The 26950-nt window shown below is 54.1% G+C and overlaps 2 protein-coding genes and 1 long non-coding RNA gene across 6 annotated transcripts in view; 2 read left to right on the forward strand and 1 right to left on the reverse strand.

The window, feature by feature from the left end:
- LOC122377684 lies at positions 1-5061 on the forward strand. Of its 2 annotated transcripts, none has more exons than XM_043358006.1 (3): positions 1-257; positions 1396-2337; positions 4814-5061. In XM_043358006.1, the coding sequence occupies exons 1-3, from the start codon at positions 81-83 to the stop codon at positions 4913-4915; spliced, it is 1221 nt and encodes a 406-aa protein (XP_043213941.1). In that variant the 5' UTR covers positions 1-80; the 3' UTR covers positions 4916-5061. The 2 variants fall into 2 exon arrangements, with proteins under 2 accessions (XP_043213941.1, XP_043213942.1); XM_043358007.1 differs by lacking the exon at positions 1-257 and adding an exon at positions 278-369.
- The window catches only part of LOC122377682 (pumilio homolog 2-like), a 98280-nt gene that overhangs the window by 38953 nt on the left and 32377 nt on the right, over positions 1-26950 (forward strand). For all 3 annotated transcript variants that reach the window (XM_043358003.1, XM_043358004.1, XM_043358005.1), the window contains 3 exons: positions 9847-9970; positions 24244-24509; positions 24924-25577. In XM_043358003.1, the coding sequence (XP_043213938.1) occupies positions 9847-9970; positions 24244-24509; positions 24924-25577 (1044 nt within the window). The remainder of the gene's footprint in view (positions 1-9846; positions 9971-24243; positions 24510-24923; positions 25578-26950) is intronic.
- Positions 10479-19013, reverse strand: LOC122377685. Its single transcript, XR_006255904.1, has 3 exons — positions 18330-19013; positions 17280-18129; positions 10479-10725 (listed from the first exon to the last, which is right to left on the reverse strand). It is a non-coding gene; the product is annotated as an uncharacterized LOC122377685 (long non-coding RNA).

The following is a 26950-nucleotide window of genomic DNA, read 5'->3' on the forward strand; positions in this document are numbered from 1 at the left end:
AACAATAGTACGTTACGGACATTTGCACGTTTCTGGGCTGCAGGCTGTGTTTGACGTGTTTGGGCATGGTGTGAGCTATCATGGCCTTCGTTAGTGTTGCAGCCATAGGTGATTTTTTTCAAACTATGTCCAGTGTGATTGAGAAGGGTGAAAGAGCATTGGATGGTGGCAAAATCCGATCCATTGCCCTGCAGGATGGCAAATACATTGTGGCTTCTGTTGAGGCCAGCATGAAGAAAAGGACCTATGATGTTCAAGTGAGTATTTCTTCATGCTTGTGATAGGCATTTCAAGTACTTTATGAAATCTGCCTTCATGAAATCGTGGCATGAATGTGGGAACAAAATTGCAATTGCAATTGAGAATGAGGTGAATGTGGCAAAAGTATTGAGTGAACATGACCAAATAAAAGAAACATTTCATTATATATTTTCATTCGAGTCTACATAGGTACTCCATAGTTCTTTATATTATCCCCATGTGACAGGCATCTTGCATTATTTTACCTTAGCAAAAGCTGAATAGGAAAAATGAGATGCCACGGTAGCAGACGTAGCACGAGCTGCCATATGCCCCAGAATGCATTTTGCTAACCAAATCAAAACACCTAACCAAAGATACGTAACCTGACCTACAATCTACTTCCTACAACCTACAACCTTGAACCTACCACCTTCAACCTATGATATCTCACATGGCAGCTCGTGCTATGTCTGCCCTACCAGTACCGAGGCCACTTGGTATTGTTTGTGGAGGACCTGACCTCCTCCAGCCCGGAGTGTAGTTGATGTTAGCTTGGTTTTAAATTTAAGTGTATAGTAAAATGATAGATCAATTGATCTACGTAGCAAGTGTGCGGCAGACTTGTGTGGCATCCTGTGCAACCATGGACATTTAGTGGAATTAAATGGATAGGAGGGTTTATAAGTTGAAATGGAAATGGCAATTTGGTTTAGGCGATGTATCTAATCTTCAGTCTCACTTCATTCAAGATCACTCAAAGAAATTTGCTTTCAAATTTCAGTTATTTTTGTTTACTTTTATTAAAGCATCCCCAGATATACAGCATATACTTTTAAAAAGCAATCCCTTTTTGCTAAAATCTAACATCAAGTCATTGTCCAAAACATTTATGTTTTGTAATATCAACTATGATTATAATGCATATTTGGAAGGTTCTATGAATATAAACAGCTGCAATCAATTGTGCTCATTTTGTGAACTTATTTTCATGATAAACATTTCACTTGAGTGAAACGTCCACTTTGATATTAATTGAATATGGTTTGAACTAATGTGTTAGAAAAATATCATGCAGGTATTTAATAAAAATCTGAATAAGGCTTGCTGATTACCTGCTGCAAAGGTGTAAATTGTTGTTATTCTGTGTTTCAGGTCACTGTCGAGAACAAGAAGCCAGTGGATGGAAGCTGCACATGCCCAAATGGTCAGCATCGGTGCTCCCACATGGCTGCCATCCTTCTGTATGCACAGAAGAACTGGTCGCAGACTGATCGGCAGTGTCAATGGAACCGAGGATCCAGCAACGCGACAATGTTGAAAGCAAAGGAGATGTTCCCCCAGGAAGACAGTTCTTTGCTGGTGAGCTCTGTCAAAGAGGACCAACTGGCATGGCTGTATGACCAGGTGAGGGAGCAGCCATGTGGGCTGGCATGGCTGTTGGCTCCAGAGTCTCAGCCTTCCCCAGAAGAGAAGGTACCAAACATCGACAGCATCCTAACTAGTGCTGAGTTTCATGCATCAGCTGACAAGTCCCACTTCCTTTTAGCAATGCTGTCTCTTTCAAAGGAAGAGATTGCAGAGGTGCAGAGGGTGACCAGTGGTCAGGTCAAAAACCCCAAGTGGTTTGTTGCTAGAAAGGGAAGGCTGACATCGAGCAACTTCGGCCTCGTCTTGAAGGCAATTGCCAGAGGAAGATACCCAAAGTCACTATTCAAAAGGCTCCTTGGTGGCTATGACCCATCCGGCAGTGCAGCTGTAAAATGGGGACGAACCCACGAAGCAGCTGCAAAGCGAGCGTATGAAAATCGCACTGGAAAAAAGGTGGAAGAGAATGGGATTTTTCTCTCTGAAGATGGTATGCTTGGGGCCTCTCCAGATGGTGTAGTGGGGGATACACTCCTAGAGGTGAAGTGTCCGTGGACACACAGGTGTCGAACGATCCAGGAAGCCGTGCAAGCAGATGGAAAGTTTTTCTTGGACGAAAACCTGAATCTTAAAGAAGATCACGATTACTTCCACCAGGTACAGGGCCAGATGTGGTTAAGTGGCTTCACCAAGTGTGACTTTGTTGTCTGGACGACTCGTGACTTACACATTAGGGTGTGTCATCGAGGGGGTGATTCTCGCAGAATCAAACGCCGTAAGGTTTTCCCTTGGCACATTGATCAATAATGAATTTTCATCCATATCCGAGTCCACCAAAATTAAAATTCGTGCGGCGCCAGCCGTTCAAAGTTTTGGCGCCCGGCGTTGCAGTCTCCAATGCTGAGCGTCATCCAGCACTGCGAGTAACACCAAGTATTGTAGGAGGTAATAATGCAAAATAACTACCGCTGAGAATGATGCTTTTGAGCGCTTCTAAGGCTGATTATTGCAAAAAAGCATGTCCTTAGAGTGTCCAATTATTCTTTTTATTGTGCTCAATGAATTAAATCGAGCATGGCTTCTGAAACTAACGAAGAAGCTGCCCGATTTTGAGAAGCGGGCGGGGTGGAGGCGGAGACGGCAAGTGACTCAGATTCATCTTCTGAAAACACCGACTCCGTGGCATCCTCTGGGCGGTGCTTCTTCTTCTTCTTCTTCTTCTTCTTCTTCAGCATGTCATCTCGTGTGACCTGGCCCGTCTCCACCAGGAAGTCCCGGATGAGTCCAGCCTCGGTGGAAAGGATCTCCCTCAGCGTCGGCAAAGGGCCCCACGGGCGGGTCCGTGGCCCCTGGTAGGCGGGGTAGTCGACCAACAGGTGTTTGGCCGAGTCCGGTTCGTCGCAACGGACTTTCTCGTCAGACTCGGCCGGACCAAGTCGGAATCGGGTGTCTCCGGTGAGTGGGGAGCAGCTCACGCGGAGCTGTGCCACTGTGATCGACGCTCGGCGGTCCAGTTCTCTCTCCGTGGCCCAGAGCGCCACATCGTCCGCATTCGCAGATGTGTACCTCCAGTTCCCGAGCCGCAGTTATAGCCGGTCATACGAGCCTGCAGGGTTAGCGTCCGATGGCTGCGCTGGTCCTTCAGGAAGACAGCCTCCTCCTGAGTGACTGTGGGCGATAAGACTTTTGCACCTGCTCTGAGAGTTGCATTTGCATTTGGCGATATCCAGGAGTTGTTGAATTATGCAGTGGCGGCGCTTTGCTGGTTCCCTGTGTCGTGCTATAATTGTCGTATGGGCATTTCCTAATCAGCTACGTTTTTTTTCGCCTCGTGAATTATGATCCGGATAGCATAGGGCCCTGCCGAAAGTGACACGGCCGCGTACAAAACATTTCGTGATAGGACAGCCGGCACTTTTGTCCCAACAGCGACTGCTGACTAAAGCAGAGGCCTTCAGTTATGTCAGGTGGCTGAGTGCTCATCAAAGAAGAAATCCAACAAATAGTGCATTTAGGGCCGTGGCGAAAAAAGGACAAGGCAACTCTGAACTAATGAAGGAATCCCTGTTCGCGATCTATGTAAAACACACGACGAAAGTGATCAAAAGGGACTGCTATAAGCCCCACAGACAGCCCTACAGACTTCTGAACAAAACACCAGAGACACAGGAAGGAACAAAGCGCCGCCACTGCATAATTCAACAACTCCTGGATATCGCCAAATGCAAATGCAACTCTCAGAGCAGGTGCACAAGTCTCATCGCCCACTGAGTCACTCAGCAGGAGGCTGTCTTCCTGAAGGACCAACGCAGCCATCGGACGCTAACCCTGCAGGCTCGTATGACCGGCTATAACTGCGGCTCGGGAACTGGAGGTACACATCTGCGAATGCGGACGATGTGGCGCTCTGGGCCACGGAGAGAGAACTGGACCGCCGAGCGTCGATCACAGTGGCACAGCTCCGCGTGAGCTGCTCCCCACTCACCGGAGACACCCGATTCCGACTTGGTCCGGCCGAGTCTGACGAGAAAGTCCGTTGCGACGAACCGGACTCGGCCAAACACCTGTTGGTCGACTACCCCGCCTACCAGGGGCCACGGACCCGCCCGTGGGGCCCTTTGCCGACGCTGAGGGAGATCCTTTCCACCGAGGCTGGACTCATCCGGGACTTCCTGGTGGAGACGGGACGGGTCACACGAGATGACATGCTGAAGAAGAAGAAGAAGAAGAAGAAGCACCGCCCAGAGGATGCCACGGAGTCGGTGTTTTCAGAAGACGAATCTGAGTCACTTCCCGTCTCCGCCTCCAGTTCCACCCCGCCCGCTTCTCAAAATCGGGCAGTTTTTTTCTTTAGTTTCAGTAGCAATGCTCGATTTAATTCATTGAGCACAATAAAAAACAGTAATTGGACACTCTAATGACATGCTTTTTGCAACAATCAGCCTTAGAAGCGCTCAAAAGCATCATTTTCAGCGGTAGTTATTTTGCATTATCACCTGCTGCAATACTTGGTGTTACTCGCAGTGCTGGGTGACGCTCAGCATTGGAGACTGCAACGCCGGGCGCCAAAACTTTGAACGGCTGGCGCCGCACGAATTTTAATTTTTTGCAAAAACGGTTGCTATGCCGTGTGTTTGCAGGTCTCAGTGCCAAGGAATTTCTTTACGGCATTTGGTTCTGTTACTGATGACACACCCTATTACACATCGTTACCATCGCCAGAAGCGATTCATGGACTGTAAACCTAGAACTCCTAAAACAGTTCTATAGGGTCCACATGGTGCCGAGCATCATCGGGTCCGCTTAACCCGCAGGGCTCATGCCTGCTGGGCGATATGAGATTTGCCACTGTGATGTAATGTGTACAGGTGCGCGCCAGGCTGGTTGTCGTGTTTCACTTTCAAACGTCAAACTGTGTGTAAATAATGCAAATAATAAACATACATGTTTGTGGACAGTTTTATTGACAAGTAAATGTCGCGTACCACAGCGCACAGCTGAAACAATTTCCAGATTATCATACTTCCATGACAGCTATAACTCAAGAAGTGTTTCATCAGACAGTGAAGACATATCAAACAGTTCGCAAACCAGTTTAGGACAAAATGCACAGTTTCCCGCGATAGTACTCCGGGCGTTGGTGAGAAAAACACAGACAATGCTATTGACTTACTTCAATTGATAACTACGCAAACGTTGCATCTAACAGGGTGATACCACTAATAACGCGCAGTTTGCTACCCGGCTTAAGAGGACATGTTGCTAAGTTTCTCGTGGCTTATGATAGGGCTCTGGGCGGTGGTGAGGAAGGCACAGACACGAACTATATTGTCTATCATATTCCTATACTGGTGGGGTATGCCATCTAAAATGGTGTAATACTTCAGCCGCTGAATCGCGCGCTCAACGTGCACGCGGGCTTCGGCAACTTCCCTGTTGTGCATCACCTCTTGCTTGGTGAACTGAGGCTGAAATAGATACGCAGGTGTGTTGACGGTGACGCCATCAGGTACAATGTCCTTGATAGGAAAACCTTTGTCAGCCAGGATGAGGTCGCCTGTGGTTAGCTGCTCCAACAGGCCGCTAGTCTCCACGATGTGCTTGTCAGAGGCATTGCCGCCGTAAACGTCACTGACAAAGTTCACAGTGCCATTGGGTGCCACCCCAACCATGACCTTGAAGGTGTTGGCAGCTTTGTAAGCACTGTAGGTGCTTGAGCGGCCCTCACAGCTATCAGGTCGCTGAATCCTAATTTCTGTGCAATCAAGTGTCGTCCTGCAGTGCCTGAACTTCCTGAACGATGCTGGCATAGATTGAGAATTCTTTTCTCTACTAGGCATACCCTTCCCAAAAATAGGCTTGAACAGAGCCTCAGCGAAGATGGACACAAATGTCCTGAAGACATTTGTAACGGTGGCTACACTCTTGTTAAATCTCACGCTTAGATCTGTGTGCCCAAAGTTGTGTCGCAGTTTCATCAACACCAGGAGAATTTGGTCCTCTAATGTCATCGTTGTGACCTTGAAGGTGTGGTATGTAAAATCACACATGCTCACATATGTGACTAGAGTTTCAAACATTGCTCTGCTCAAACTAGTATAGTAAGTTACTAGCTGTTCGCTATGGCTAATCTGGTTGTAGCAGAACCTCTGCTGCTGATAAGCTGCTGCAGTTTCAAGTCGTTTGATATGCTGTTTGAGAAGCTCGTTCTCGGCAGACAACATGGCCTCACTATGCACAGGTGGTCCAAGGACAGCATCTTCCATTTCCACAGCTGCATCTTGTCTTCTGTTTCCAGGAGAAGAGTGATGGGGTCTGGTATCATCAGGCAAGTTGATCCGCTTCCCTTCATTCCATGGAAACCTCACTGGACCTGCTTTTTTGCCATTAGGGAAGTGCCACGAACAGATCCTTGTGTGTTCGGTAGGGGTGAAGTTCTCCCTCCTGCAACAGAAAAAAGGGATTACATGATGATTTAGATTAGGCATGCATGATTAGGATGACGCAAGTTACAAGCCCTTCAAGTAGAAAATATCCACAAAAACAGGTTCATGCGATTGTTTCTGAAATGAAGCTTGCCAGTTTATTAATAATTTTCAATTTGAATGTTACAAAATGTAAATGTTTCAATGTTCATATCCAAAACATACAACAGACTTGGTAAATATATTTGTGCTATGACTACTGTTACTGCTATTTATGGAGTACCTACGCACCATGCACAAGTGATTGACGATCAAGGCTCTGAGTTAACCTTGTGAATCATTCCGTAATGATGCCAAAAATAAATATTTATCATTATCTGATATTATATACTCTATAGCTTTTATAGAAATAGTTAACAATAATTTGATGTTTTTATTAAAAGGTAAGATGCCATATTTCCCTTGCACGATTTATGGAAAAGATTTATGATGGGATTTATGAAAGCTTGACATGTAAAATATGCTGATTCTCAAAATTCTTACTAACCTTATCGCACCAATGTAGCGTTGACGGATCAGTTTGTTGCTGGGAAACCTGTAGAACGCATATTTGTTTTTGTCCCCTGACCGGTTCGTACAGCCTGGGACACAGCAATTCACCATCTCGATGTTCAAAGCTTAAAACAAGCGTGCGTCTTGTGATAGCTGACCTGAGGTCTGAGAAACACAGTAGGTATATCTAATTAATAACCCACTCCAATTCACTACCTATTCACAGCTAGTACATTTGCCCATTGGTGCCCGTGTTATAAACGTAATGGCGCAATGTCTTACCTGCGCCAAAATCGCACAAGTTTTTTTAATTTAGCAGCCGTGCAAAAAAATCATGTTTTTTGTGCAAATCAATGAATATAAATGCATTTAAGTCGACCAAAATGACAACTTAATACCATTTCCATTATTGAAACATGACATAACATCGGTAAACGTCCCCAAATTCTTGCATTTTAGTTATGAATCGTTTGGCCTATCTCTACAACATTAGCGCAGTCAGCTGTTGGAACCGTGACGTCATCACTTAACAGCCCTATGGAGAGAAAGATGCCGGATGAGACAAAGTACCGTGGCCGCGCGGGACCAACAACACAGCGACGCTGAGCTCAAGGCATACGGTCCATTGGTTTGTTTGCCAGCTGCACTCGAATGAGCTTGTACTCAGGGAAGTGTTCCAGAACTTGGACGGCAAAACCAGTGGACCCGGGTCCCGGATCATTCACGGGGCCGTTGGGCAAGGCAGCCGGCGGCTCCGTGCACCGTCTTTCTCCCGTGAAGTTCCGACCGGTGAGCGGCCCAGAGCTGGATCTGCCGGACAACATCATCGCCGACCTCAGCAGCGACAAGCTCCTGCTGTATCAGCTCATCAGAGCCGTGCGGACGGGCAACATCTCTGCAAAGGAGGCCTGCAAGAAAATCGGTCCCCTGAACCATGCAAGGTAGGCAAATGCTAATTGAGTTGAATTCAGTTTGCTATTGAATGGCAAAGATGCATCTTTTCTGTGTAACCGTTGTCTAAATAGAGGATACTGCCTCGTTTGCATTGCTTACATCCGTATTGACAGCGTCTGTCGACGCTAACAGGCGAAGACGCGCGCGGCTGGTGTTAGTGTCATCAAACGCATTACGCCAAACATGGAGACTGCAACGCCGGGCGCCACGATAAATCCCGAACTTCTTTCAGCCGGCGCCGATCGAATTTTCGATGCACGGGAAAAAGAACTGCACCAATGGGTTTCCATAGACACAGGGACAAGGAAAATCAGCGGAAGCGCTTGATCTGTTTCTAGTGACACACCCTACTCACCATGGCGCCTCTCCCATCCAAAGTGAACTCGTCATCGTTGTCGACAGATGAGAACCCTGGCGACGGGCAGTCCGACGACCGTCACCCCACTCCGAAATGGCGACTGGGCGGGGCGCGCTCCGCTCCTTGTTTGGCCTTGCGGGCACGGGGACGCGGGGTTGGAGACGGGCTGGTCCTGGAAGGTCAGGCAGACAGGCTGGATGGACAAACAGACAGATCGGACAGATAGACAGACAGATTGACAGACAGACAGATAGACAGACAAACCGAGTTGTGGTGCTAAGTGGCCTGTTTTGCTTCGTGGCAGTTACGTCAATTAACGAATGTAGACGGATGTTTGGTGCCAGGGCTCCTTTCGATGACCTGGGCTGCGAAGGGCGGCGCATCCTCTTTCTATTGAACCGTGTCTTCGCTGCCTGGGGAGCGAACATCGCCTCCGCCTGCCCATCAGTGCCAGCGTTGGGAATATGATGGATCTGCCCAGCGCCTCCGCAGCTATATTGGGGGTATGACGCTGTCGCCTGGTCTGTTTTCCACCCATTACGACTGCTATATATAACAGCCGAGATGTCCATCTCGATGGGATTATGAGATAGCTTATGCCATAGACTCAAGGCATAATGACGATTCAGATTGAGAATAGATGGGGTGGGGCTGGTGGGATATTGATAGATAATTCTGGGACATGCTGCTCATACCTACATGATATAGCCATTAGCCAGTCTATGAGCTTGCTGGTGGCTAATGCTGTCCGGCTATTATGGATGTGCGTGCACACTGCACGCATGAATGTTCATTGTACAGTGTGCACTGGTTGTTTCACGATTTATGCTGTTTTTTCCTTACAATGGAACTCGTTGCTACATGGAACACGTCAAATTTCACGTTTTTTTTTTACCGGACATATAGGCATCCAAAGTCCAAAGAACCAAACTTCTAGCGTTCGTTCTTTGCACGTTGCTTCTGTTAAAAAACAACTGTTCGTTCTACGTCCATCCGGCTGGGTAATTCGACATCCGGGAAATGGGAATGACTAATTACGTGACAAACTAGCTGCTTTGCTTGGATCTCCGGTATCCTGATGACGTCACGACACCGATCGAATTTGTCTCGCTCTAGCTGTGTCTGATACTGCGCCGTGCTCAGACGTCCCCGGACAGGTGCTGCCACCTACACAGGTGACCGACGCGATGGGGCGCACTCGCGGCGGCATCGCTGGGCTGGCACCTGACAGGGTCGGGTCGAAAATGGGTGCTGACTGCTGAGGTGTGCTCTTAGACTGGTGTTCAAAAGTGTTCCGAGTGGAGAAATGTCGGAAGCGTATGTCGCACCTGATCCTGTGTTGTGTATCGTCTTCTGACGTGGGAATGCCGAACAAATGTTGACCTCCCTGTAATTTGTCAGCACATGTGTCACGACCTGTGACCTGACCTCGACCCCGTCTGTCCTCAGATTGCGCCGACGGCCAAGAAGCTCTGGGGCGTCGACGATCACGCGAAGGAGGACAAGGGCATCTTCAACATTGGGGAGCAGACGTGGAGAGAACCGTGGAGCACGGGACACCCGCCCAACCCTGGTGAGAACGGGACACGGGACGGGGTGGGGAGGGGTCTCATAGCCGGCTCATATCGCTAGTGAACGGGGAAAGAAAATAGGGTTAACACAGCCCATTGTTGTCGGCGCTCTCAAGCCTAAACAGACATGCAAACGGACAAACAAGCAAACTGGGGAGCACTGAGACGAATGGGTTTTGATGCTGTCCGGAGAGATCCCGTCCCTCGAATTTGGTCTGCTGCAGTTCGTTTGCCGTGATTGGACTTTGGCAGGTCTGCGGCTAGAAAGCCGTGTCTATGTGTAGATGCAGATGGCCCCCGGCCACTGCTCGCGCCACCATCGCCCGCATCTGCTCCCTGCCACCCCTCGGTCACCTGGCCACCTCAGAGACTTGGCCGTGGACAGATCTGTATTGGACCGCTCTGGATCCCGTCTTCGATCATTTGATTGTTACTGCAAACACATCCACACAATACGAGCTCGAGTCAAATACCAGTTGGCACGATGCAAAATGGGTCACAACACAGCTCGGGTCCAAGAACTCTGTTTAACATTCTACAAGTAAGTAAATAAATCAAGCAATACACAGCAGACGTTGAGGTATCGAAATTCAAAGCAAAGATAGACAATGAGCATCTTTAGTGATAACATACCGGCTTATCCAGTCTCTGGCGCGCTGCCAAACGACCACGGCGACCGAACTCACGAGGCCACCAGGGCAGCCTCCACAAACAAGCTCCACAGCTTGTCCTCCCCGAATCGGGGGCAACCGAGCCACTGTCCCGGAGAATCGAACATATCAGCTCATATAAACCGGTTTTCACATTAAAGTTATACAACAAAACAAATATTCATCACATAAATTCAACTGAGTAGTTACCATATTAGATTCAGCAGTTACAAACCTCTAGAACCTCACTCACCGGTACCAAAATCCGGAGCACCCGCAACACATCCGCCTCCAATCATGGCGGGGAACGAAAAGACCGCCTTCCGCGCAGTCGGACTCGACATCAGAACCGGTCACGTGACTGCCAGCGCGGCATTCGAAATTCCGGAAAACACAATATCCGCTTACAACCAGCACAATCGGTGCCCTACGAGATAGTACAAATATTCCAATGATATTTCAAAAGCAATTAATTAACAACGCCATCTAATTAATGAAAACACGCGCACTATATCCCTACGCACAAGCGTTCAGCGGCCCGCCGCTCCAACGCGCACTTCGGCTCCTAGAGCCGCCGGTTTTATCGGGAAACGAGCACGAAGGATATGTGAAACGGGTCGGAAGACGGACAAGCTGCAGGAAAGGATAGGATAGGACGGGCGCCATCTACACTCCCCCCTTCGAATGACTGAGGCATTCGAAGCACAGGAGCGCCCGTCAAGCTGACAACCTCTACAAACCTGACGATCCGTCCACGAAAAAAAAAAATATTTATATATATATCTACCACCACACAACACTGAACCGATGAGCGTCCCGCTCACACTCTACCTATCCTACCTTACCGAGCCTGATCAGCCCTGTGGCTGACGGCAGCCTATTTCTAGACGGCACCTTACTTCTAACTTACTCTAGATCGGAGTCGGACCTCACCACTACCATCTTGTGTATTGGGCGCAGATACACAGAGGTGCTAGTCTTAACGAGAGCCTTTCTCACCTTGCCATCTCGGCTGGGAAGAACCTCCTGTACCTTCCCCATCTGCCACTGGCCTCGCTGCACATTCTCGTCTACTAGCAAGACTACATCCCCAGGCTCCAGGTTGCGAGACTCCTGCGTCCACCTCTGCCGAGACTGCAGTGAGAGCAGGTACTCGCTCCTCCAGCGAGTCCAAAATTGCTGCGCCAAGTACTGGACATGACGCCAACGGCGTCGGGAGAACGAGTCGGCCTCTCGAAACTCGCCTGGAATCGGCCCAGGACGGCCCCTCAGGAACAGCAAGTGTCCCGGAGTCAGGGGTTCCACATCGCCATCAGCGGTAGACACGTAAGTCAGAGGGCGGTCATTCATAATGGACTCTATCTCACAGAAGAGGGTCTGCAACGACTCATCGTCCACCCGCTGCTGCGTCGGCATGGACCTCCAAATCTTTCTGAACGTCCTGATTTGCCTCTCCACTCCACCGGAAAAGTGAGAGGCAGTTGGAGGGTTGAACCTCCAGTCGATACCCCTCTGAAGAGCAGCACGCTGGAGATCACGGCTGCTTACGTCCCTCAGCGCTTCTCGGAGCTCTCGATCAGCGCCAGTCATGTTGGTACCCATATCACTCCGCACCTGACGGATCTGCCCCCGGCGGGCACTGATACGTCGGACGGCGCTGATGAGGGAATCGGTGCGGAGAGAATCTAAAACCTCTATATGAACACCGCGCGTGACAACACAGATACACATCAGACCGTACCTTTTCTTCTCCCCCCGTCCAGCCTTAACTAAAATCGGACCAAATACATCTAACAAGACGGAAGAGAACGCTGGCGTGTCACCGGACACGCGCTCCTCCGGCAGGTCTGCCATCAGCTGCCGCTGAGGACGGGCATTGACCTTCCGGCACACGACACAGTTTCGGATCAGCCTCCGGACCTCCGGTCCGGCACCCAGAACCCAAAACCTCTCACGCAGCCTCCAGAAGGTATGGAGTCTGCCCTCGTGACCCACCTCAGCGTGAGCCTCCCTTATCACTAACCTAGTCACATGATGCCGCCTGGGCAGGATCACCGGGTGCTTGGCACTCACGGAGATACAGTCGGACCGCTCTAGCCTACCGCCCACCAGCAGCAGACCATCACTCAGTATAGGGCGTAGCTTCGCCAGCGGACTGTTCCGCCTGACGCTGACTGGACCATCGTCACACACACCGCTCGGGTACTCTGGCAGATCTCGCTGGACTCGGCGCAAGATCGCCAGCTCGGCGCCGCGTAGGTCTGACACCGTCAGAGAAGTCCGGACGGGCACTTCCCGGCGCCGCAGCCCTCGCCGTCTCGCCAAGCACCATCTTCGGAACTCACCGCTCCGAAGAACATCGATGAACCGACGGTACCAAGCCACCGCTCGCTTAAGTCTAAAATAGGAAGAAAAATGCTGAATCAGCACGTCACACGGCTGAGCCGAATCAGCTCCGACCGCTGTCAGGGCGACCGGCACCGACTTCACCTCACTCGCCGGCAGGGCGGACGGAACAGCAGGCTCCACCGGCCAGCAGTCGACGTCCCCCGCGAGAAAATCGGGCCCGCTCAACCAGGGTCCCAAGTCGGTCGGCGCACAGCCCCGAGAACCCACATCCGCTGGGTTCGCGTCCGTCGGCACGTATGACCACTCGCTTACCTCTGAGCCATCATGAATGTAAGCGAGCCTGTTAGCCACGAAAGTTTTGAATCGCGTCGTGCGATTCCGGATACAACTCAGGACTATCATGCTGTCAGTCCACATATGAACAGTATCAAATCGGGTGCCCAACTCCCTCTGCAGTACTTTCCTCACTCTCACCGCCAACACAGCGGCGGCCAACTCCAAGCGCGGAACTGACACAAACCTGATAGGGTTCACCAGCGATTTCCCCATCAGAAACGCTACAAACCGCTCCGTTTTACCCTCAGATGAGCGCACCTCCCGCCTGAGATACGCAACAGCCGAGTGCGCACTTTCACTGGCGTCAGCGAACACGTGCAGCTGGGTGGTCAGAACCTCCCCGGGTGGGCCCACGATAGATCGATCTAGCCGGACCAGATCCAGCTCTCTAGCCCTGTCCAGCCACTCTCGCCACTCTTCCGCCAGTACGGCAGGAAGAAGGTCATCCCAGCCACAAGAGAGAGCGCACAGCTTCTGGACCAACACGCGTCCCGTCACGGTGACGGGGGAGACCACACCTAAGGGGTCAAAAACAGAGCTGACAGTGGACAATACACCACGTCTGGACCAGGGCTTCTCCTCACCTCGGAACTGAAACCGGAAGGTGTCATCATCGACCGACCATCTGAGACCCAACGCACTCTCGGCGCAGAGTCGGTCCTTGTCGAGGTCCAGCTGTTTGACTTTCTTACCTCTGTCTTCCATGGGTACATACTTCAGGAACTGCGGACTGCTGCTGGTGAATTTAGTCATATTGAACGCTCCCGTGGCGCACAGCGCCTTCAGATCCCGTGCCAGATGCACAGCATCCTCAACGGAGTCCACAGCACACAGTGCGTCATCCACATATGTGTTGCGAATCAGAGCATCAGCGGCCTCCGGATAGCTCGATCTACCCTCCTCAGCGCACCGGCCCAGTGCGAAACTGGCGACACTCCCACTCGACACAGCTCCAAACACATGAGACCTCATTCGCCAGAGTTGCACATCTCCGTCCGGATCGTTGTCACGGAACCACAGGAACCTCAACATGCTCGTGTCCGACTCTGGTACATGCACCCTGTGGTACATGCTCTGAATGTCGCACGCAAAAGCGACCCGCCCCTCACGAAATCGACAGAGCACCCCCAGCAGGGAGTTCGTCAGAACAGGTCCCTTCCTCAGCAAGTCATTGAGACAGGTACCACCACTCTTAGCCGCGCAGTCAAATACCACGCGCAGCTTGCCCTTACCAGGCTCCCACACGCCATGGTGGGGGAGGTACCATACGGGACCTGTGACGTCATCGTCAGAGACTGGAACGGCGTACCCGTCATCGACCAGCGAGCTGATAACACGCCGGTACTGGTCAAAATACTCTGGGTCAGATCGGAACCGCCTCCGGAGTGAGTTCAACCGTCTGGCCGCCGTTCCGAAGCTGTCTGGCAGCTCTCCAAAATCGGTTTTGGGAAGGGGGATCTCAAAATGACCCTCCGAGTCCCGCCGGACGCCTGACTCGACGTCGGCTATCCACTCACGCTCCTCAAGGGAAAAACACTCACGGTCATCAGACAGGTCACCAAAGTCCCGCTCGTACATGGCTCGAAACTGACAGCCTTCCGAGCAGTGATCACGGACACTCTGGGTAACCCCATCATCAGAATCGGTCGCCCTCTCGACCCTCAGGAAGTTGACAGTCAGCCTGCCCCTCGAGACTGCTGTCCCAGGGACACGTCCGATCACATACCACCCCAACACGGTACGGATGGCACACAACCCCGCCTGGCCCTCAGGCGGAGCCCGGACCTCCCTGGCAAGAAGCAGTTCGGCACAGTTCGACCCAATCAGGATCCCCACAGGCGTGTCCACCTCTGTCAGCGCGACATCGGCGAGATGAGCGGCTGCCCTCAGCTCACTCCTCGGACACCTGTCCTCCTGAGTCACCGGCAGGGACGGAACGGTCATCAGAGGCGGCAGAGCATGGAAAGCTCCCCCTCTCGCATCGGCCACCTGCACGCCCGACGCGAGGCACGTCTGAATCCGCCTCTTCCCGCTCCCCACCGTCTCGAGCACAACACTCGTCTCCTCGGTCTGGAGTCCCAACAAGGAAACAAGTCCGTCAGTTAGGAAAGATCCCGAGGAGCCCTGGTCCAAAAATCCGTTAGTGACGACCACTTTGCCGTCTGGACCACGGAGGCGCACAGCCACGACCGGCAGCGCCGTCCGATCGACACCTTGGAGTCCAAGGCTCGCACTGATCACGGCTCCGCTGTGGGAACCCGACCCCTCACCGCCGGGAGGTGGCGCCACAAATCCACCACGAGGTGGCGCCACACCATCTCCGCGCGGCGGCACCACCGCCGCCTCGGGCCGCAACTCCCGGCCGCCGCCGGCACCACGCCGCGCCACCGGCGGCTGGGCGGAAACCGGAGGGGCAGCTGGAACACCACGAGCGTCACAGTCGGGGTCCCGGTGCATCACCGACGGGTGACGCCCACCGCAAGAGCGGCAAGTCAGCTGGCTCCTGCAAGAGCGGGCACGGTGACCCTCCCTGAGGCACCCGAAACAAAGCCCCGCTCGTAACACCGTCCGACGCCTCTCAGGCCAGGGCCTCTCAAACATCCGCTGGCACCTGTCCAGCTCATGGCGACCGTCACAAAAAGGACACAGCCCTGACCCCGCGCCCGGTCGTGTGACCCGAGCTGCGCTCACCTTAAACCCGGGAGAGGACCTGGACACAGCCTCACGGCGCGCGGGTTCGGCACTACGAGGACCGAACAGAGGATTCCGCTTTACACGGACCTCAGCGGACAGAAACCCGACCAGGTTCGACAGGCGCACGGTCGAGCCCTCCTGAAGGAGTCTATCTGCCTCTCTCATCCACCGATCCTGGAGGTACGAGGGCAGCTTCGACATGACAAGGCGCAAGTTCGTTGGATGATCAAATTCACTCAGTTCCACACTCTCCATCGCGTTCATGATCTCGGTCAAGAACAGAAGAAGCTGGTCCAGACTCTCAACATCGCCAGCGGCCACCTTAGGCCAGCCTCTCACCTGTTCGACATAGGAGTCGACCAGCCCCACACTGTTGCCGTAGCGAACCTCCAGGAGCCGCTTTGCCTCTGCAAAACCAGCCTCCCCCAGGTGGAGACACCCTCGCACGAGCTGGTTGGGCTTTCCCTTCGTATATTGATCGAGATAAAAAAGAAGCTCATCTGGGTCCTCAGTCTTTGTTTCAATACGGGCCTGGAACGATCTAGTAAATAAACGATAGTCTCTTATTTCGCCGCTGAACGGGCGGAGCTCTGCGGGGGGCAACAGGGACCGCTTGACCTGGGCACTGAGGGCCTCCCCCAGTGAGGGCTTACCCACCGGCTCGATCGGAACCTGCACCTGGGCCAACTCAGGCTCCACTAGGTGCCCTGCCTCTACCAACTCGCGTTCAAGTTTAAGCTGCTCCGACCTGGCCTGCAAAAGCGATTCGCGTGCCCTCACCGCCATCCGCTCCTGCTCTACGGCCTGTTCCTCCTTGAGGAGCTTAAGTTTCGCCAAAATAATCGATACATCTGTCGATGGCCCTCCAGTAGCTTCTCGGGGACTCACCTTATTCTCTGCCGGGTTTAACTGGTCCATCTCAGTCTCGAGGGCTGACCACAACCTATCCACTAAATCCTGCTTCTTACCGGTTACCTCCAGCCCACGGGTCTCTAATTCCCGTTGCAGCTCTGTCAGCTTCAACCTTCCCAACTCCTCCTTAGTAGGCGCCATTTCAGGGTGAGGGAATAGGAATCTGCACAGCGGGGATACCACAGACCTTCCACCCTCACTTATCTACTATCTAGACACTTAAAAACACTTCCCAGCACTGAGAGGATACCGCATTCCTCAGCAATCACTTAATCTAAACACCTTAACCTAGACACTTCCCAGCAATATAAAAACACACCACATAACACAATTTAAAACCAGCGCAGGACCACCACAGGATCACCCTTACCAGTCAACTCAGTCCAGCAGAAGCAGCAGGTAGCAGCAAACCTCAGACGGCCAGATCCTCCAGCTCCCAGCTCCGGCCGAACCAGGATGCCGGCACCAGGCAGCGAGGAGAGGCGGTCGCTGCTACTCAAGCAGATGCAGAGCTGAAGGTGCAGCTCCGCGAAAGATGTTTCCGCCAGAGGGGCACTCACCCGCTGGGAGCACCCTCTCAGCCCGTCCAGGGGCACACTACACTGCACGCACCAAGGGCGCGCACCACGCAGCGCCTCTCGCTGGCGCACACCACGCAGCGCCTCTCGCTGGCGCACACCACGCAGCGCCTCTCGCTGGCGCACACCACTCAGCGCCTCTCGCTGGCGCACACCACTCAGCGCCTCTCGCTGGCGCACACCACTCAGCGCCTCTCGCTGGCGCACACCACTCAGCGCCTCTCGCCGGCATACACCACGCAGCGCCTCTCGCCGGCGCACACCACTCTGCGCCAGCCAGCCGCACACCACTCCGCGCCAGCCAGCCACACACCACTCAGGCAGAATCCTGGAAGGCGCGGCGCGCAGCCGGTGCTGCAGCTCCAGAGGCAGATGAAGGCGCAGAGACTAAGCAGCAACTGTAGCTCCAGACGCAGCCGAAGGCGCAGAGAGGGAAGCCGCTACTGGGCTTCACCAGCAGATGAAGGCGCGGAGAAGGAAGCCGTAACTGTAGATGCAGATGGCCCCCGGCCACTGCTCGCGCCACCATCGCCCGCATCTGCTCCCTGCCACCCCTCGGTCACCTGGCCACCTCAGAGACTTGGCCGTGGACAGATCTGTATTGGACCGCTCTGGATCCCGTCTTCGATCATTTGATTGTTACTGCAAACACATCCACACAATACGAGCTCGAGTCAAATACCAGTTGGCACGATGCAAAATGGGTCACAACACAGCTCGGGTCCAAGAACTCTGTTTAACATTCTACAAGTAAGTAAATAAATCAAGCAATACACAGCAGACGTTGAGGTATCGAAATTCAAAGCAAAGATAGACAATGAGCATCTTTAGTGATAACATACCGGCTTATCCAGTCTCTGGCGCGCTGCCAAACGACCACGGCGACCGAACTCACGAGGCCACCAGGGCAGCCTCCACAAACAAGCTCCACAGCTTGTCCTCCCCGAATCGGGGGCAACCGAGCCACTGTCCCGGAGAATCGAACATATCAGCTCATATAAACCGGTTTTCACATTAAAGTTATACAACAAAACAAATATTCATCACATAAATTCAACTGAGTAGTTACCATATTAGATTCAGCAGTTACAAACCTCTAGAACCTCACTCACCGGTACCAAAATCCGGAGCACCCGCAACACATCCGCCTCCAATCATGGCGGGGAACGAAAAGACCGCCTTCCGCGCAGTCGGACTCGACATCAGAACCGGTCACGTGACTGCCAGCGCGGCATTCGAAATTCCGGAAAACACAATATCCGCTTACAACCAGCACAATCGGTGCCCTACGAGATAGTACAAATATTCCAATGATATTTCAAAAGCAATTAATTAACAACGCCATCTAATTAATGAAAACACGCGCACTATATCCCTACGCACAAGCGTTCAGCGGCCCGCCGCTCCAACGCGCACTTCGGCTCCTAGAGCCGCCGGTTTTATCGGGAAACGAGCACGAAGGATATGTGAAACGGGTCGGAAGACGGACAAGCTGCAGGAAAGGATAGGATAGGACGGGCGCCATCTACACTATGTATTTGTTGAGAGACTGCGGCCCAAATACGCTGTCTGCTGCTTGACAGGGGTGGGTTTCCCCCATCGTTCCGGGGCTCTCCGCGGTGACTGATCCAGTCTGCCAGCAGCCCCTGTTTATTCACTGGTCGTGCTAAACAACAGACGTTAGGCTGTTCGCGGCGTGGAAAACCCTGTCACTATCCACCGTTTTTGGCGGAGTTACATGCTTTGTGTTTGGTTGAAATTGCTGCAGAGTTATTGCATGAATGCAAGAGGACGTAGGCTTTGCTGGATGTGTCAGCGGATGGTTATCATTGATGAAAGGCTGTTTATCGTCTGCGCTTTTCAACACCGTGGACTCCCGAGCGATCCGCTTTTATGTCAATTTGTGGTGTTCCGAGTTATCTCCTTGCTGTTACCGGGATCTCCTGTGCAAATTGACGCCATATCAGCGTTTTCTGCTCGACCATCGCACGATTGCTTCACATGCCGCTTTACCTGGGGCGTGCGATATATGTGACCTCACAGAGTCATCATTACATGATCTACTGGGAATCAAACGATTGGCTGTTCTTATAGGCTGTCTGCCGCCGGTGCTGGGCTCGACTCAGTGGCCTCTCAGCTTGTCTTTTCAAAACACCGGGAATGGTAGCTCAGAGCCTTCTCAGAGCTACTGCGGTGAACATCACGTCAGTGCTGCCCAGATGTGGTCATCACAGTGGTCATACGGAAGAGGCGTTCTGTTATTGGTCAGCTAACGGTCCCTGGATGCGACCGGACCCGGTTCATCCAGCCTTTCCACGTGATGTTTTCATCGCTTCCCATCAACTGACCGCTCCGTCTCCGCAGCGGCCGTTCGGAGTCATTAAGCCGCTTTGGCGACCCCTCGTCCACCATGGTCGGGTCAGGGTCCGTCCCTGCCCCCCCCCCCCCCTCCCTCCCGGTACAAAGGGTTGGTATGCGGTGGCGGCGTCGCCGGGGGACAGGGCTCGGCCGGCCCGGCCGGCCACATGTGCCTCCGGCGCCGGCCCCCACGTGCGCGTCTAAAAATACTGGCGCCGGCGGGCGAACGGTCGCGCCGCCGCCGCCGCCGCCGCCGCCTCGGCCGCAGCGCGGTCACTGTGATGCGGTGCTGCGCCGGGGCGCCATGCCCGGCCGCCGGCGTCGCTGAGAGTGTAGGGGTGAGGTCGCGGCGGCTGGCCCGCGCGTGACGCGCTGCGTGGTGCGTCGGTAGTGCGTGAGTGAGGAGTGCGGGAGGTGCTGTCGGAGCTGGAGCGGGTGCAGGTACGGTGGCTAATCGGGGGCGTCCCGTGCGGTGGTGGTGTGTTTAGTGTCATGCTGTCGCTGGTGCTATGTGGTGCTGGTGACGCATGGTGTCGGACTGATCCTCTGAGACGCCGAGCGCGGTGTGTGGCGGCCGGTCCGCCGCGTGACCTCGGTACTGCAGCGGAGTGCGGCTCCCTCAGAGGCGCGGGGCCGGCGCCGGGTAGTGATAACAGGCGGTGCACAGCTGCTAACTGGGCGCTCGCCGCTCACAGGCCGCCGCCGTCAGCGCCGAGCAGCTCCGCCGGGGGCCAGGGCCGGGGGCTGCCGGACTGAGGTGACGCCGAGACGTTACTCTGGTTGACGCCTCACTGACTGGACGTGGTTGGACTGTTGTCCTTTGAAATTGGTTCTGATTTTCGCCACTTGTGATGTTAGCTTCTTCTTAAATCGTTATGCTGTCACATTTCTCAATTGGATTTAATCGTTGAATCCGTTGGCTCTCCATTTATCGACGTCGCGTACATAGTCTTCACTCCCTCAATGTGTCTGCGCCATGTTTGTGGCTACGTCTGTATCGACCCCTAACACCTGATCGGACTTGTCAGACCCGACAGTTGTCTCTGACTGTCGTCTGTCTCTCGGAGATTGTTGGTCTGGCGCAGACTGATAGAAGTCGACTGTCGTCTGTCTCTCGGAGACTGTCGGGCTGCAGTGGACGGACAGGTATGGCTGTCGTCTGTCTGTCGTAGACTGGTCTGTCTCCCGGAGACTATCAGAGACTGTCGGAATGGAGCGGACGGACAGGTGTGTTGTTTGTCATCTGTCTCTCGGAGACCCGTCTTCGGGAGACTTGCAGGTGTCTATGGACGGTGGGGTCTGGTCCTCGCGGCCCGGAACTCCTCACTTGGGTGCCGCGGACGAGGGGAGTCATCTGAGAAGGGGACAGGGGTAGACGTTTAGCCCGACCCTGCGGTGGGGAGGGTGGAGAGATTACGCAGCTGGTGGGAAGGGTACGGGGACGGCGTGGGTAAGGGCGGGAGGTAGGCCGGCCCGGTACATTCACTGAGGTAGTGAGGTAAGGATCGGCAATCGTTGGGAAGTGCCGCCACTGATTAATTGACCCTTGCAGCTTTGCTAGGCTCCCGCGATTGTCAAAAATGAAGCCTACATTGGCTTACCTAGGTGAGCATATAGTCAGCGGATGGCCGTGCTGGCAGCTCCATAAGTGTCTTGTCTTATCGCGTCCTGCATGGTGGTCGCCATGGTCTTCTTGCTGTCTCCGCCGCCGCCGGTGACCCTGCCGGCCGGCCGGCTGTCACCGTTTGGCAGGCCGCCTGCCACAGGTGTGCCCGCGACCCCTCCGACCCCGCCGGTTAGGGTGGCTGGTGATGGCACCACTGGCGATGATGGTGCAGGTGGTGACGGCCCAGTTAGAATTGTAGGTTTGTTGTTTGCTGGGCGTAGTGGTGATGCCGCTCTTCTGGTTCAGCTGGGCTTGGCGCAGTACCTTTGTGCTGTGTCTGGTCACTAGTTGAATGCATTTTCTATTTTTTTTCCTGACTTGTTTTCGTTTCACTTTCACGTCGGGTTTTTAGCGAGTGACTGTGGCTTTGATATCGGTCTAGGCTGCGGTTTTCGTGGCTAGTCCTTGTCTGAGGACAGTGCTTTGGTTTGTTTTGTTGGGACGGTGCTGGCTCTCGACTGCGTCATTACGGCCGCTGCGTCGTAAATCGGTGGTGATTTGGCAGCGGAGTCGACACCACATCGCCCGGCACAGCCAGCGCCGCAGTCCAATTGCGCGGGTATACTACGGTGGTGAGCACCGCCTTTGACACTACCTTCTCCGCCTGGCCTTCTCTGTTTGTGGCTGTGAGTTCGACAGCCGGAGCCAACGTCTTCTGACGACGGCGGGTGGCTGTCGCGTCACTCGGCGACATGTCTCGTCCGTCTCTGAGGCGGAGTGTCACGGCCGGTCGCGTCACCGCTCGTCACGGCGCGCCCTGGTGACGTCACGTGTGGGTCGCCGTGACGCCACCGGCCGGCTGTTTTGGCGGCGGCTCCGTGTCGCCGATCTGTGACGTCAGCCGCCGGCTCCGTCTGGTGCTCCTGTCACCGTTTGTGGGCCGAGTGGCTGCCACGGATTGGTTACCAGGCGCAACGCGGCCACTGCTGACGGCAGCCTGAGGTGATCTCCAGGCCTGGTGTCGGGGTTATGGCCCGGGGCTGCTTGCTCTTCAGCTGCCCCTGGGACCGATTTCCGGGAAGTGCCATCATCAGGATGGTCGAGCGGGGTGTCTGGGTTGTTGCTAACGGCTTCTGTCGCAAGGAATTACAGATATCCTGGTCTGGTCTTTCTCATGTGGCTGACCCGTTTAATCTCGCGTGATATCAAACACTTAGCAACATTAGATCGATGGTTATTTGAACTGTACCGGCGGTGAATACACTCACCAGTCACCAAAGTAACCATATCCCGGATAGAGCCTTCGGTGGCATTTATTTACATTTGAATGAGTTGGGTTTTAGAGCATAATTAAAGCATGGCATCGAATTGAGGCGTCGAATATCAGGGCCATGCAGGACATGGATTGATATTTCGTTTGCGTGTTCGGAAAACAAATCCTACCAAAATTCTGTGGAATGCGTCATTACTGTTATGTTTAGCCATAGGTACTAGTAATTGTTGATTCGACTCAGCTTCCCTGCGGAATTGCTTTATTTATGGACCAAACACTTATCTTTTAACACCTGAGCTGTCAGATCAAGATGGCCATTTTACCCCCACCTGAGTTGCCGGGTGAACGCTCCCCTCCACACCACCCACCCTGCCAGACGGCCACTCCCACCCCGCTCCGTCCGTCAGGCCGCCTGCCCTGCCAGGCGCCGGTGTCGCGGTGCGGCCGGTCATGTCTGCCGGCCGGTGCCAGAACCTCCCGCGCTGCATACCGCCGCCGTCCGTACCCGGATAACCCCCTGTACCCCCTCCCCCTCCCATTCCCTCCAGACCTCACCCCCCCCCCCCCAGACCTCACCCCTCCACCGGACCCGGGAACCGTGCGACCCGGGCGGTCCTGGGCCGCGGTCATACCGTCCAAAGTGCTGCCAGGCACTAGACAGAGCGGTCAGCCGGCAGCCGGACCTGCCTGCTCCCAGCTCAGTTGCGTCAGAGCTGAACATCCCCGGGCATTCGCCGGGATATATTGGAGCCGATAGGGCGCGGCGCTGCTGTTGCCATGGCCGGTAGAGTGATATACCGGGAAGTACCGCTGTTGGAGGCTCGGTAAATTGCCGATCAAACTGGTGTGGCGATGTGGATATTATCCAGAGGTGGCATTGATCTCTGAACCGTCAAGGTAGCGGCCACGGCGTCAGCTGCTAAGGCAGCTGTTGAATTTGTTGAAATTTGTCAGCACCAATGGTTCTGATGGAAGTTACGGATTAAATGCTTCTTTTTAAAGCGATGCCGGCACCGCAACAGCGCGTCCCTAATACAGTCCCAGACCACCAATATCGGCGTCTGACATTCAACGTGGCATTTAGGATGGCCTCCGCTATCAACTGTGCTATCTCGCCATGAACGCTTCACTTATTTATAACACATTTAGCGCGGGTAGCCTGAGAATGCAACGCTGTATCCCCAGCTGTGAGGGGCCGTTGCCGGGCGGATGTAGATCCCACTGCAGAATCTACTGATTTATTTCATTGGCCGTGGGAACCTGCGGCCCGGACTCCTGTCGTCGTATTTTTGCCCCTGGGAGGTCTTGTCCGTGGTTGGTTCGTGGCTGATGTGAGGCGATGTTATCTGTGATAAATACCTATGAAGCGATGTTATATGTGATGAATATGACTACCGTTTTGTTAGAAGCCCCGGCCTGATCACAGAGCCTCAGGTCTGGTCCGCTATTCGCGCCTGTATGACAGGTCTGATTGTTTCTTCTCTACACACATCTGACTCCCTGTCTCCTCTCTCGACAGAACATAGCATGAACCAGCCGCTGGGTCTGGTACAGCGGCGGAGCGGCAGTTTTCCTGGCGGCGAGGTGGGCGGCGGCAGCGGCGGCGGCGGGGGCGGCAGCAACGCGCCCGGCGGCGGCGGCGGCGGCGGAGGCGTGCTCTCCCCGAGGTCGGAGAGCGGCGGACTCGGGGTGAAGATGGTGGAGTACCTGCTGAGCAGCTCACCCACCGCGGCGCCGGGAGATAACAACCAGCTGGAGGCGCGCATGCGCGGAATGGCGCTAGTGGTGAGTATTGTAGTAAATGGGAGATAACTGGGTGTGGTGTTGGGTCCAGATAAGAACGGAGATAACCCTGGGGAGTAGAGAGGAGGTTATCTTTGCTACTCGGAAGGGTCTAGATGTGTAGTTCAAAGGTCACGTGAGGTTTTGGAAGGTACGAGGAGAAGCGGGCGTCAGTCTCCCGATGGTGGTGGTACCGGCTATGTGTGCTGTGCATTGGTGCTTTTAAAATCCGTCTGAGCCTTCTTTGCCAATTTTGATTATTTAGAATCTGCTTTGTCCGTGTGCGGAAACATCTGTAGCTGTCTTCCAACTGGTTCAATTACCCTGATGCGACCTCCCGGTCGTTCATCCTTCCGTTTCCGTCCCGTCTCCCCTGGTCATGACCCGTTAGCTGACCTCTGGTGACCTGACCCGCAGTCGGCGCCCGAGGCGGAGGAGAAGGACAAGGCGCCGTCGCCGTTCGACGCTCAGCCCGAGGACGCCGCGCCCGTGGCGCCGCCCAACGGACTCGTCCAGAACGGACTCGACGACGACTCGAAGGCGTTCAACCGGACGCCGGGCAGCCGGCAGCCGAGCCCGGCCGAGGAGCCGCAGCAGGGCGGCGGCGAGGTGGCGCCGCCGCCCCAGCCGCCCGGCATGGCCCTCGACGCCGCTCACTTTGGCTCTGTGATGATGGCCGCGCCCAACGGCGGCATGGGGTTCGGCGTGCCGCCGGCGACGGCAGCCGCGCTGCAGCCGCACCTGGGCCACGCGCCGCCCCACCCGGCCGACTCGTTTGGAATGATGCACGGCGGAGTGGAGCCGCAGCCGCCGCCGCATCACCAGCCGCACCATCAGCCCCATCACCAGCCGCACCACCAGCCGCCGCACCACCAGCATCAGCAGCACCACCCGGCGCTGCATCACCAACAACACCATCCGCATCACCACCACCAACAGCAGCAACAGCCGCAGCAGCAGCAGGCGCCGCCGCCCCCGCCGCCTCAGCAGCAGCAGCAGCAACAGCCGCCGCAGCAGCCTCAGCAACAACAGCCGCAGCAGCAGCAACAGCAGCAGCCGTTCGACCAGCAGGTGAGTAGGGAGACATCTGTCGGGGAGTTGAAGAAGCTGTGGCTAGCCCCAGGCTCAGTAGATGGCGGTGGTATGCTGGGTCCGCGGCGGCCCGCCGTTTCGCTGAGCTGGTTATTGAGCTGCACTCTCCGCCGGTAGCGGGCCATCGAGATAGCTCTGTTTACTACCCGTGGCGTCATTTAAGTGGCGGGGGGCCACGCGAGCCACTAGTTTATGGCAGGGAGGTGCGCCCAAACACTGAAATGGGCGGGTGAATTTTACGACCGGCTAATCTGCCTTGTATTGAAAGTTGGGTCATTTGACCAACCAGAAGCATATGTCGAAGTCAATTTAAGGACATCTCGCTATAAAACACATTCGGCGATTTGTTTTGAAGCTTATTCTGACTGTATAAAACATATTATCAAGCATTTTTCCTCTAGTGTTGGTGTGTAGCGGTCCCGGACATTAGCACTACACGCTCTAGTATTGTTATCGAGTACCGCGTACTTCATCTCCAAGTGGCTCGAATCGAGATACTTCATTTGAGTGGGATGACACCCACTTCGCGTTTTACCATAGAAACTACCTTCGCGATCAGTCGCAATCTTCGTCACTAGTTTATTGGCCCGCTCTAATGTATTCCACCGTCCGCTGTTATCTCGGGGAGTTCTCATTTCCCCGGCTTCGCGCGCACCATTCGTATCTATTTCTCTCCGAATCTGGCCACTCCACCGCCCGGGTCGCAGGCTGCTCTCCTCTGAATTTACGACGCGTTCGACCGGCCCTCGCGCGCGCTGCCCGACGGTAAGTAGGCTGCAGCGCAGGCAGAAACGGCGAAATATTCGCGAAAGATTTGCAAACAGCGTCTGGCCGGCCACCGGGCGGGCGGGCGCGTGACCGTGTTGCCAAGGAAGCTGGATATGGCGCCGGTGGGAGACGAAACACGATAGGGAGAGGGTGTGTAGCGTGCGTGGGGTGGGAACGGTTTCTGATTAAACTGTTTGCGTGTTGAGTGCTAGCTGGCGCCGGAAGGATTCAATTTCTCTTTTTTTTTCTCTTTTTTTTTGCTGTGCCGTTAAATGTGTTGTTGGAATGCGGTTTGCGCCAAAGATCAATGCTAGTTTCCTTTACACCAAAGGCTGGTTGACTCAGCCAAAAACAAACGCGGACTGTCTTTCAACCAAAACCTGCCAATCGAAAGTTGTTGGGTGTTACGACCCGTAGACATCAGTATTCGGGTCTTACGTGCCAGACCATTATGGCTGGCCCGCTATCTCACTTTGATGACTCTGGCTGACCCGCCGTCTCTTTTATGATGTTTCTATGACTGGCGGCGCGGGGGCCCAGTGACGATGGTGCCGGCCCCACCCCGCCGTCACCTCGCTCTGTAG

The sequence above is a fragment of the Amphibalanus amphitrite genome, unplaced genomic scaffold, assembly GCF_019059575.1.
Source record: "Amphibalanus amphitrite isolate SeventyFive unplaced genomic scaffold, NRLGWU_Aamphi_draft 000049F_arrow, whole genome shotgun sequence".
NCBI classification, from domain to species: Eukaryota; Metazoa; Arthropoda; class Thecostraca; order Balanomorpha; family Balanidae; genus Amphibalanus; species Amphibalanus amphitrite.

Excerpts from the sequence above, each read along its gene's own strand:
- LOC122377684 (XM_043358006.1), top strand. The coding sequence starts at position 81 with ATGGCCTTCGTTAGTGTTGCAGCCATAGGTGATTTTTTTCAAACTATG. Across the intron at positions 258-1,395 it reads AAAGGACCTATGATGTTCAA|GTCACTGTCGAGAACAAGAA; the intron begins GTGAGTATTTCT and ends TCTGTGTTTCAG. Across the intron at positions 2,338-4,813 it reads GGACGACTCGTGACTTACAC|ATCGTTACCATCGCCAGAAG; the intron begins ATTAGGGTGTGT and ends ACCCTATTACAC.